At 35.5% G+C, this 12441-nt stretch overlaps 1 protein-coding gene across 1 annotated transcript in view; it reads right to left on the bottom strand.

The window, feature by feature from the left end:
* LOC120538159 (ATP-binding cassette sub-family B member 7, mitochondrial-like) overlaps positions 1-12441 on the bottom strand; it is a 122746-nt gene that overhangs the window by 51791 nt on the left and 58514 nt on the right. The window contains exon 8 of the mRNA XM_039767597.1: positions 7496-7603. Within this exon, the coding sequence (XP_039623531.1) occupies positions 7496-7603 (108 nt within the window). The remainder of the gene's footprint in view (positions 1-7495; positions 7604-12441) is intronic.

The raw sequence follows: 12441 nt of genomic DNA, 5'->3' as shown, positions 1-12441 counted from the left end.
TTTTATTCTAAAATAGTAGACTTAGAGCAGTTTACTTCTCAAAACGGAGGGGCGCAGGATCGAACTCGTGACCTCTTGATTCCCAAGCGGGGGCTGATTCTATTGAACCACGGAGGCAGTTACAATAAACTACTGTCAATGTCGCATGTTAAGGCGGCTTTTTGTTTCTGCAGTTATATTTTTGAATAAAAGCGCAATTGTGTTATTCTTGTGAAAATGTTTCTTTGCTATTTGGACTTCAAGCTTCATACATTATATAGTTTATGCCTACATTTTGTCATCTACTACTAGAATATAAAAAAACGTTTCTGTTTTAACAATGTGTTGACACAGATTACTGTAGAAACGGAACAGACATGAAATGCGTGTGTTCCAAATAACGATCTATTATTTCCACTCTAAAACTCCACTTCACTCCCAGATACTCAATCAAGGCATGAGCTGGGAGAAGTTCGTGCACGTTCTAAATTGGTGGGGGGATGGAATAGCCGGCTGCTCCAAGCTTCTCTTTATCAGCACATTTAGAAGACAAAGGGCGCTGGTGGAGAGGTGTGAAGGGATTTAAGAAGCGATTTAAGGTGGGACGGAATTACGAGTTTTTTCGTAGGCTCTGGTAATTCTAGTGTTAATTAGCTGGTATTTTTTTTTTTCTTTTATTCGACATTCAGAAAAGCATAGCAGCATGATTTTTACATTTATAAGACATTTATAAATATTTCTGCTTTTACTATAGATTTAAATGCTTAACTTTCTTTTGTCGATTTCATCAACTTTGCCCTTTCTCTGAGCAGTTTATCCTCCCTTCATTGTATCTTAATAATGACAACTTAAAACAAACAGATCAGACTCGCTGGCAAACAAAACTGAATAGTCAAAGGCTGCAACTACTTTAGTGTCAGACCCACTAATTAGTAAATAATGGATTAATTAAACAATTAGAACACCTTGAAAAGTAGAATGAAAATTAAAATGAAAATACTGTTAAAAAGAAAAAAAAAAACACATTGTTCCTATAGAACTGCTTGGTACATTTTAATATATATATATATATATATATATATATATATATATATATATATATATATATATATATATATATTAGCAAACTTAGTTTTCTGATTAATATATTGTTCCCTAAATTCAATTAAAAACAGAAGCTGGTTGTAACAAAAACCTGCCGCGACAGGGGGTCCCCCAGGACTGACATTGAGAACCCCTGCCTTAAATGGAGCAGAAACTAACTTTAAGACATCAGGAAGTTAGGATATCAGCAAACATCAATATGAATATATCTTGACTACATTTCCAAATATCTTAAAACACCTTTCTCTACCATTCAATATCTCATATCTATTCCAAGCTGTCTCAAAATGACAGAAGTCCTATAGAAAACACAGATGATCTGCAGGAAGTTACTTTTGAGACATGCTGAATTACTAATTTACAAACGTTTTTGTGAATATATATTTTGTTAATCTCCGGTTTTAAGCTATCTATAGAAATATATTTGAGATACTGCATTTTAAAATTCTAAAAATGCATTTTAAGATATGAAGTAATGAATGAATGAATAATATTTGTCTAAAAGTACAAAATATATCGGAAATTTATTTGGATTGCCATATGAAACAGATGTATCTTCATATAGTGTAATTATAATTGAGTTGAAGATATCTTGAAAATTACTTCCAGACACCTGTAAATGTTAATTTGTCTTAATATTTTAAATTGTAAACAAACAAAAAGAGAATCACAATTGTGACAGCCTTGGACCTCATTCCTGCAAAATTTAGGAATGTTTTAAACAATTTTTGATAATCAGGATGATGAACATACTGTGCAATGTGCTTCATAACGGTCTGCAGATACACTAATTAAAAACTGTCATTTCAATTAATTTTGATTAATATCCACTTACCAATTTGCAAAAAAAGCAATGGCCTGTTTAATGCATTAAAAAATATTGTTGCATCCAGGGCCAGCAAGGAGGCAAATGTTTCAAGCAATGCTTTGTTCAGGGTGGCATTTTCATGTATTTTTTTTAATATTACAAAACAATAAAACAAATAAAGAATTACAAACACGTCTAATGTCATATTAATATACTAGCAAAATACCCGCGCTTCGCAGTGGAGAAGTAGTGTGTTAAAGTAGTAATGAAAAAGAAAAGGAAACATTTTGAAAATAACGTAACATGATTGTCAATGTAATTGTTTTGTCACTGTTGTGAATGATGAGTGTTGCTGTCATATATACATACATATATATATATATATACATACATATATATATATATATATACACACATACATATATATACATATATATATCACACACATATAAACACATATACATACATATACATATACATACATATACATATACATATACATATATATATATATATATATATATATATATATACATATCCACACATATATACAGTATTTGGGGTGCGAGCAACTGTTGCTGGGGGTGCCAGAATCCATGAAGGAAGAAAAATGAAAAACATTATTTGTACAAAATCTTAATTTATTTATCCATTCCTAAATAATTAAATGGGCAGGCTATTTCGTATCAGTGCAATACGCTGCTTGTTAAAACAGATGACTCCTGCTCTTACATGCAAGTCTGCGTGGATATTATGAACTATCGTTTCTGTTCAGGATGTATTTAAATTTTAAATAGAAGGAATTTTTATTTAGTCGACAGAATATTATTCCGGAATAAATCAACTCAAACCTTAAATAACTTATAATATTTTGCTCTCCATAAAAATATATCCTGTCTAAATTATACAAGTTAGAAATAAAGTAAACGTTAAAAGAACAAACATTCAAATTTCTTTACTCTTATGTAATTTTATATAAAAAATAAACTTAAATTTTAAATATCCCAAAAGATTTTGCTCTCCATAAAAATATATCCTGTCAAAATTATACAAATTCAAATATGAACATGGTGCATAACAAAACCTGGAAATATAAATAAAATTTGTTCTTTTCAGCAATAACAAATCAAATCATTCAGTTGTCTTTGCTCATATGTCATTTTATCAGAGCTGGACGGCATCTTTTTTTGGCAACAAGTTCATTTATGTTTGGTGAGAGGTTATGTGTTGTGGAGATTCTCAGGATGGACTGCAGGTGCTCATCAGTGGGGCGACTCCTGTGTGCTGTTTTGTTAGTCTTCATGACTGAGAAGAGCTTCTCACACAGATGTGTGCTACCAAACATGCACAAGGTTTGAGCCACATGTAGACGGAGCTGGAGCATTTGTGCGAGAATGGAGTGAATAAACTGTGCGGGCCGTGCAGTATCGTACTTTGCCTTCAGTGTGCCATTACACTGCAGCTCAATCACCTCCATCTGAATCTGCACAGGTGCAGTTTCCACATCGACGGCAAATGGATTGAAACAACTCAAAATTCTTTTTTTGTTCTTCAAAGTCACCAAAGCGCCGTGCGAACTAAGTACGCTCAGTTTATCAGCAAAATGTGTATTTGGGAACACCGTAATGCCGACTTGGTTCAACATTACTTGGCAACAGGGAAAGTGGGGCAAGTTGCACTGGTGCATTTGTGTCTCCCATAAAAGTAGCTTCACTTGAAATCACTTTGTGATTTTGCACGGGTAAAACGTCTGCTGAAGTGTCAGATTCTTCTTTAACTCTTCTGCTTTCTGTATCTTGTGCATTGCATTCAGGTCTTTCAGGTTATCTTGATGTTTTGTCTCATAGTGCCGTCTTAGATTAAATTCTGTAATTACAGCCACATTAGCTCCACAAATGAGACACACGGGTTTACCGGCAATGTCAGTAAACATATACTCAGCCTCCCAACGGTTTTTAAAGGCTCTATGTTCAGAATCACCTTTTCTCTTCGGCATCGTGTGGGCTAGCTTCACAATAACTTGCAGCATCATAAGCTAGACTTGATTAACGCGTAAGTGTCGCAAGGCAGCTGAAGCGCTGCATTATGGGATCTGTAGTTTATTGTGTTACCAGCGCTTCATATCCCGGGCCATTAATAACAATAATACAGTATATAAAATGATCTCGGGCGGATATAATTACGCGGGCGGATGTGGCCCGTGGGCCTTGAGTTTGACACATATGGACTAAATAGAACTTGAAAAGATATATTTTTTCAAATGTGATCGCGCAATTCAGATTGACACGCACTACAGTACATCGAGCCCGCGTGTTATTGTGGTTTTGCCTGCGTGCCTCAATAAGTTACCCTCCCCTCGCTCTTACTTTTTTACCGTTCATCTAATGAATACACTGAGTATGGCTTTACCAAAACAATCATTGATCGCGAATAAAGTATCCATTATTCATAAAGCTTCAATTGGTGATCTGTCTTTCTCGTTAACCGCATATTTTTTTCATACGTCTCAAACCAAGGGGATGCGAGGCAAAATGAATCGGGAAGCGCGTTCATACTCAGTGCATCCCCTCTCGGGAATCGAACCTCGGACGTCGGCGCTAGAGGCGAAGCCTCTACTATTGCGCCACTGTGGTTTATCTATATGAGCGTAGCAGTGTAATTCGGTTTTTGTTCAGCACTCTTTGGAACTGTTGCTTCTTGTCTGCGCAATGCGTCAGTTCACGTGAGCCGCTGAATATGGTTTTATATGTCACTCGCTCGCTTCTAATTGTTTCGCTGCCTTCTTAATTATATAATGCATGTTTTCTTCAGTGCTTTTTGGAGCTCTTCCTGGTTTTCTACGTACTGCGTGATTACGTGGGAGGTGTGATGATGTCACACGAAACTCCGCCCCGCGGCTTTCGCGCTCAACTCCATTACAGTAAATGGAGAAAAATAACTTCTAGTTATGACCATTATGCGTAGAATTTCGAAATGAAACCTGCCCAACTTTTGTAAGGTAGCTGTAAGGAATGAGCCTGCCAAATCACAGCCTTCTACCTATACGGGAAGTTGGAGAATTAGTGATGAGTCAGTGAGTGAGTCAGTCAGTGAGGGCTTTGCCTTTTATTAGTATAGATTTCCTTTAAAAATGTTATCAAAAAAAATATAATATAAAGATTCAACATTTTGTATTAAGTGGTTCACAACAATACGCCACATGTCAATACGTAGCACTGGTGTTCATTTTCTTAATTTATGTATACTGCCATAGGTGCAGGGGAGTGGGAGGAAAGAAAGTAGGGAGAGGGGGTTTATAGGAGTCCTAGTGCAATGATAGTGAAAAGCTGCAAAGGTAAAAATTATGCTCTTTTTTATTTCATGTTTCTGTAAGAAAATCAAATCAATATAAAAATCACAAAAGTGCTAAATACCAATACCAAAATAAGACTCTAGTACCTCTGTATTTAACTCAACAGTCTGCCATCAGCTAACAGTGCTCACCGTGCTAATACTGTATAATGACAAAATTCTAGGAAACAGAAGTGTAATGATTACCCCCACCCATGGTTCAAGTTTGTAGTATCTTCGTTAATTTATGCAAACAATGCTACATAACCATTCAGGAAATGCACGGTGTCAGTTTTTCTCAACACGTCCACATTTCTTGCCCCAGGTTTAAAGGCAGTTTTGTTGGTTTAAAACAGGAAGTCAAACACATGCTAAATAACAGTGTTAATTTGCTTGAAGTGGAAACTCAGTTTGAGCAAACACCCTCTTCTAGCACCAAACAACCATCAGAAAAAAGCAAAACTGACCTGAAAGGCCTGTTAAACATACAGGGGGAAAAGAAGAGCACAATTCAGCAATCTCAGCACACTGCATCATCTGAACGGAGAAGATGCCTGCACTTACTGCAGAAGAAGATCCACTGACATAGTAGAAAACAAACAAGAAAAACTTACCTCATCTTGTTCAATTTGCAAGAAAGTATTTGTACACTGTGTGTTTTTAGTATGTCTGGGCTAACTTGCTGCCCAAAAAGGGCATGCTTCATGGTTGAGTACGTTCACATTCTAGCCTTCCTTGCAAAAAATTTGGAAGGATCAACAAGATTGTAACTTGCACAGTTTGCATTGCAATGTATAGCATTAAAGTGTGCTATTGATTTGCCTGTTTTTAGTTGTATTTCAAAAGAATTGCACTACTGTTAATGTACTTATTTATTGCTTAAAGTTACCTCCTGCTCAATAGACTGTTTTGCATTACTATTCATTTTATTTAAATGTCTACTTAGTGTGGGTTTGTGTATTTATTGTGTAGATTTTCTACCTCATCAAAACTTACAAAAGGTTGTATATTTAATTTGGAATAAAAATATTTTTGAGTAACATTATACTGTGTTAAGTATCGAAAATGGTATTAAATTTCAGTACTTTTCTTGGTATCCAAGTTTGAAATTTTGGTATTGTTTCAACACTAATATATTGTGGAACAGAGGTCTCTCCTGTACATGAGGTTTAATGGAGGCTTCGTTCCTTGACTGCCCTGTAATGCTACCACCACCACTGTGATATTCCAGGCTCCAATGATCTTTACTGTGCTGTATCCACTGCCTGCATATTCATGCAGCCAGCTCCGCTTCACACCACTTATACTCACCAGCTGATCTAGAAATACTTCCAGAGACTTGCCACCAGCGATGCATCTAGGCCAATGGATTTAAGCTAAATAGTGGGTCTTGTAAGTGTTATTCTTTAAGTGTGTCAGTATTTCGCTCTCTCTGTCTCTCTCACACACTCTGCATGGTCTCCTTTAAAAATTGCCTTCTCAGCATAGCTTCACCCCTTCCCACAGTTGAAGGACATTTTTGCAACATCTATCTCAAGGGGGAGCATTCTTAAGGATACTACAGCTAATGGCCAATCTGCTATATTGTGTGCAGATCTGGTGTTTGTATTACAAGGAAGGATTCAAAGGAACTCCATTGAAGAGCAACTAGATTTGTTTCAGGACTACACAGTATGAACTATGAGGAAAGATCGAAAGATATGAGCTTGAGTTTAAGTGAATTAAGATTAATAGGAGAATATACAGAAAGTTTTAAAATTATTAAGGGAGTTTGTGCAATGGACATCAATTTCTAATGAGTTCATCAACAAGAACACAGCTGGAAAACTGTTAATGAAAAACTTCACACAAATGTTGGAAAATATTTTTTCAAACAGTGAACCACAGACATGGAGAATAAACAACCAAGCAGTGTTGTACATAGTAGTTTTTTGAGGACCTTTAAAACCTGATGGAATTTTATTCTGCAAAAGTTAGGGACTGATCTGCTATATTGGGATAAATAGTCTGTTACCATTAAAATTATTCTTAAGTTTATAGGTTTGATTGCCATTATTTAATAATATTGAACAATTTAGTTGTAGCTTGAAAACAATATTTGCAGGTAATCACAGTCATATTTTGGATAAAAAAATGAAGAAATAACAAACTTATGCTGAAGTGAATACATGCAAGTCCAAACATCTAAATTAACCATTAAATAAAATTAAAATAAAAAACACAGTTTTTAAGTTAAAGGTCTCTACGTAAACAAGAGAAACATATATTATTTACCTGATCCAAAACAATAATTTCATCAGCATCTACAATGGTTGAGAGTCTGTGAGCGATGAAAATAGATGTACGATCTTTAACCATCTCTTTCATTGCAGTAAGAATATTCTGCAAAGGAATGAATAAAATATTTTCATGTTATTGTGTTATCAGAAACTGCACATGTATTACTTTCCTTCTTAAAAAGATTACTTGACCAGTGTGGAAGAATAATTTTAGGGTAACTTAGCAATAATCTTAAAGAAATAGCATAAAGGGTTAATACATGTTGGAAACCTTTTCAGGCATATCAAGAAATCAGATAAAGGTCAAGTGAACAACAAAATGTGCTGAAAGGTGACTAAGATATAAGCTGATGTCCTGTAGAACAACCAGAATAGACAGTTGTTATATGCACAGAAATTCCAAGGGTAGTGGGTAAACTCAAAGTTATAAGAACCACCAGAATATAATAGACTTTAACTTTATACAAGTCATTTGAGTGTAAACCAACGAACCAACCAGAGTAAACTGTATGCATTGATTGACACTGTATGTAAACCCCTATTCTTTGTTTCTCTAATTATTCTGACCATGCTGTAACAGACTGCTTTTGAAGAATGCTCTAAGACATTTTGCCGAGGAGTAATTAAAAGATACAATGAACAGCTTTTCTTATGCCACATTAACGACTTGTCCTGTTAGAGGATGTTTCTTTCTTTAATATGCTTTATATGTTATATAAAGCTAAAGAGTCTAAAGGACTATTGATAAGAAACAAAAATGTCCATTTATAATGAAGAATTAACATTTGAAATTATAGAAATATAAAAGAATTATTCAAATTTAAAAAGGCAAAATTTGGCAGGATGGTACATCTAGAGCACTAGGTATCAACTAAGAAAGGACATTTCAATATATCAGCATTTTGGGTTAAACTCCCCTCCTTATGACAGAAAAACTAAGTATTCCAAAATCTCAAAAATGCTTTGAATGATCTGACTGAAACTTGGTGATGTCATAGAAAAAAGAAAATTAACTGACATTTTTAATTTGGCAATTATAATGCTGTGAAAAGTAGGCTATTCTTTGGGACTGCATCCTTTCTTCTGCTGGGTTTGGAGAAGGAAGAAGTATGGCTGTTGTTGTATTCAAACAAAAGCTGCAACCAGTAGTGAAGAGATATATGAATAGTTCTCCAAAGTTCAAAGATGTCATGCTTAGTAAGTTACGTCTTTAGGCACACACAGTATTCCCTGTTCTGTCGGCTTTTTCATACTCCTCGCAATGTGGCATAGCTTACCGGCTCACTTCACACAAGTCAGGGGTGATGGCATGCCTTGGTAAGTTTAAATGCCTCCTCAGCTCAGTAAAGGGGTCCTAAACAGACAGAACATAGAGAAGGTGGACACTGCAGTGCTCTTTAGCGAGCCGCTACAGGCACATCTTTGGAGAATACAGAGCGGTTCATGATGATAAAGTAGCCCTGGATTAACCATTAAGTAAAATAAGCACTTGCTTAGGGTCACCAAGGAAGAGAAACGGAGCAGCACAGACTTAAAAAAAAAAAATGTTGGAGAAAACACTTAGTATAAAAAAAGATAGAAGTAGGCATCAATAAACATTATTTTTACATCCATGTATGCTGAAATGCTGCATAACTTCAAAGTTTGAAAGCAGTAGAATAGGAGATGTTTTGTTTCATACAAATTTGACTTTTTAAAAAAAATCTCGAACAACATCAACTGTTGAGGCAGTATTCAATCAAGATCTAAACTTTTTTGGTTTATCTTTAAATAATGTGTCTTAATGTTTATAAAGATGTTTTTCAGTTAGACTTGTCAGTTTTTGTTCAATGGGGAAACCAAAGGAATTGGGGAAACAGCTCTTAAGAGTCTTACTTCCTTTTTAACTGTATAGTCAGTGCACATTTTCAAAACATTCAGTGCCTTTTTAATAGTAAATGCAATATACAGTGCCCTCAATACCGTTTGGGGTAAATACACATATTTCATTGATTTACCCATTTGCTCCACAGTTTAAAATTGCCCCCTGAGTGAAACAAGCACAATTAGAATAGCATTTGGGGTCCCTTTGGTAAATCAAGCTTGATTAGAAGTGTTTGGTGATTAGAAAAGAGAAAAAGTATCACACAATGGTGTAGATCATTTTGCCAGACAGTGAGGGATTTGATGTTGGGGGAGTTGTGACCTACAGATGGCAACCCATGACTGAAAACTATGACTATGTTGTGACCCATTGGTTGAGAGAAACTGCACATTTTTCCTCTCATGCTTCTGAACACCATCCCATCGTCTTAAAATAAGCTACATTAGTAGCTTAATTTTCTCGTTGTGAACTTTACAATAAAAAAAAAAAAAACAGTGAAAAGTAGGGCAAAGGCACGGACCCTCCATCAATATAGTCGAAAAGGCAGGTTATAAGAGGGTTTTTAAAATGATGGCTCCTCAATACGAGTTGGCCAGGGGTAAATTTTGCATTACAAATTTTATACCTTGTAGCCTAAGAGAAAATTACAAAAAAACAAACTCTTCCATGTTGCATACTTTACAACCACCACAAATATGAGGTCTAGCAAAAAACATGTGAGCCCTGCCTGAGCTTCACTGTATACTAAATAGAAAACTGGGAATTAAAAATGTGTGTATACAAACAAGCTATATTCCAGAAGATCACACCAACAAGATAATTGTACAAGGCCTTCAAAATACATTTACATCTTGAAATTTAAAAGAAAACTGAAAAGTATGCCTTACCACAGATAATGGCAGTAAAGTAAGTAATCAAATCAGTAAGGTTAAATTAATGGACAGACTGTGTTTTGGACATGCACAGGCATCACCTCGTCATTTGTTAGTAGGCCATATTGTGTTTTACTTAGTTAAAGTTGAAGACTGAATTTTACTTGATGGTACAGTATGTGTAACAATATACAAGACTTGATTAACTGATTACCATTTACATAATGCTTTTGTAAGTGTGGAGGAGAGAGGCTATAAATTGACAGCTATAACATAATACCAAAAATATACTTTAAAATTATAGAGAACTATGATATTTAGGTGTGTATGCGTTAAAAATAGTGAAGAGTTCAGTGTTTACTAATACCGTAAACACCAAAATGTTTATATGCTATGCAATTTATATGTCAATGGTATATTGTGCATGCTGTATGTGTGTGCTCTGCTCAAAGAAAGAAATATTGATGTGACAAATAAAACCATTGTCCATTCTGACATAGTCCTGATTATAAATGAAACTTATATGGAAGTATTTTAGAGAAAATAAAATATCGATACACATTATACAACTTAAAAATCATGGTAATAGATGAACCAACTAATTAAACATATTTAAAACACAAAGTTGCATGTTTTCTTATATTTTCTAACACAGAGTCCAAAATATTAAGATCAAGGATAGACAAAACATGCACCCCTTTGATTTAGTAACTAGTGGAACCTGTAGATTCAGTTTCTACTGCAACCTGCTTTAGCAGCAATAACGTAAACAAAATAAATCCTTCAGTTGGTCTGTCTAGAATGAACATATATTTTTAGATCATGCCACACCATTTCAGGCTAAGGTGAGGACTATGACATAGCCAGAAGAAATGCAGATCTTCTTCATATTAAACTACTTCTGTTGTTGATTTGCTCGTGTGACATGGTCATTCTGCATTGTTTAACACTAGAATTACCAGAGCCTACGAAAAAACTTGTAATTCTGTCCCACCTTAAACTGCTTCTTAAATCCCTTCACACCTCTCCGCCAGCGCCCTTTGTCTTCTAAATGTGCTGATAAAGAGAAGCTTGGAGCAGCCGGCTATTCCATCCCCCCCACCAATTTAGAACGTGCACGAACTTCTCCCAGCTCATGCCTTGATTGAGTATCTGGGAGTGAAGTGGAGTTTTAGAGTGGAAATAATAGATCGTTATTTGGAACACACGCATTTAATGTCTGTTCCGTTTCTACAGTAATCTGTGTCAACACATTGTTAAAACAGAAATGTTTTTTATATTCTAGTAGTAGATGACAAAATGTAGGCATAAACTATATAATGTATGAAGCCTGAAGTCCAAATAGCAAAGAAACATTTTCACAAGAATAACACAATTGCGTTTTTATTCAAAAATATAACTGCAGAAACAAAAAGCGCCTTAACATGCGACATTGACTGCAGCTTATCGTAACTGTCTCCGTGGTTCAATAGAATCACTTCCCGCTTGGGAATCAAAAGGTCACGAGTTCGATCCTGCGCCACTCCGTTTTGAGAAGTAAACTGCTCTTAGTCTTACTGTTTTAGAATAAAAGCATACATTTGATTTCAGTCTGTAACAGCCGGTGCAATTTATGATCCTTGTAAAGGTTAGCTTTTTTTTTTAATTGACTTTTCATTCTCTCAGTCGCGTTCAGAATCAATCCATACAACCCCATCTGACAAGGCTGTTTTCACTAAAGACGCGCTATAGCTCTGCAGTGTAAAAACGATGCATACTAACGCCACCCCCCCTACCCACCTACCGGGTTCTGACACACAAACGCTGGCGAAGCTGCCTTCTTCGTATCTCACCGTCACTTGCTTTTCTTTTTATTCAGTTTTATTGAGTGTTCCTGCCAGTCCCGCATGTTGCTGTATGCTGTTTCTTTTTGTACTGCAGGACATGCAGAGGAAAGAATGGTAAAGAGTAGTAACTTCGGCACTATATGCAATAATCAGACACTCCCCATCTGCCCGTGTCGTTTCAAACACAGGAACATATCTTGGTGTAAAAGTATAACAAAAGTGCACTTTTTCCATCGCCTTTTCCTGTAAGAAGCAATGTACACACTTCTCTCTATGCTGTGGTTTCTATTACACACCTGAAAGAAAGAGACAATACATGTGAAAATATAATCGCACTAATGCAATATTATTTGAAAACGAATAGCGTCAGATCGGGTGT

The sequence above is a fragment of the Polypterus senegalus genome, chromosome 10, assembly GCF_016835505.1.
Source record: "Polypterus senegalus isolate Bchr_013 chromosome 10, ASM1683550v1, whole genome shotgun sequence".
Classification (NCBI taxonomy): domain Eukaryota; kingdom Metazoa; phylum Chordata; class Cladistia; order Polypteriformes; family Polypteridae; genus Polypterus; species Polypterus senegalus.
Note: the sequence above shows the minus strand (reverse complement) of the source record. Positions and strands in the feature narration are given on the sequence as shown.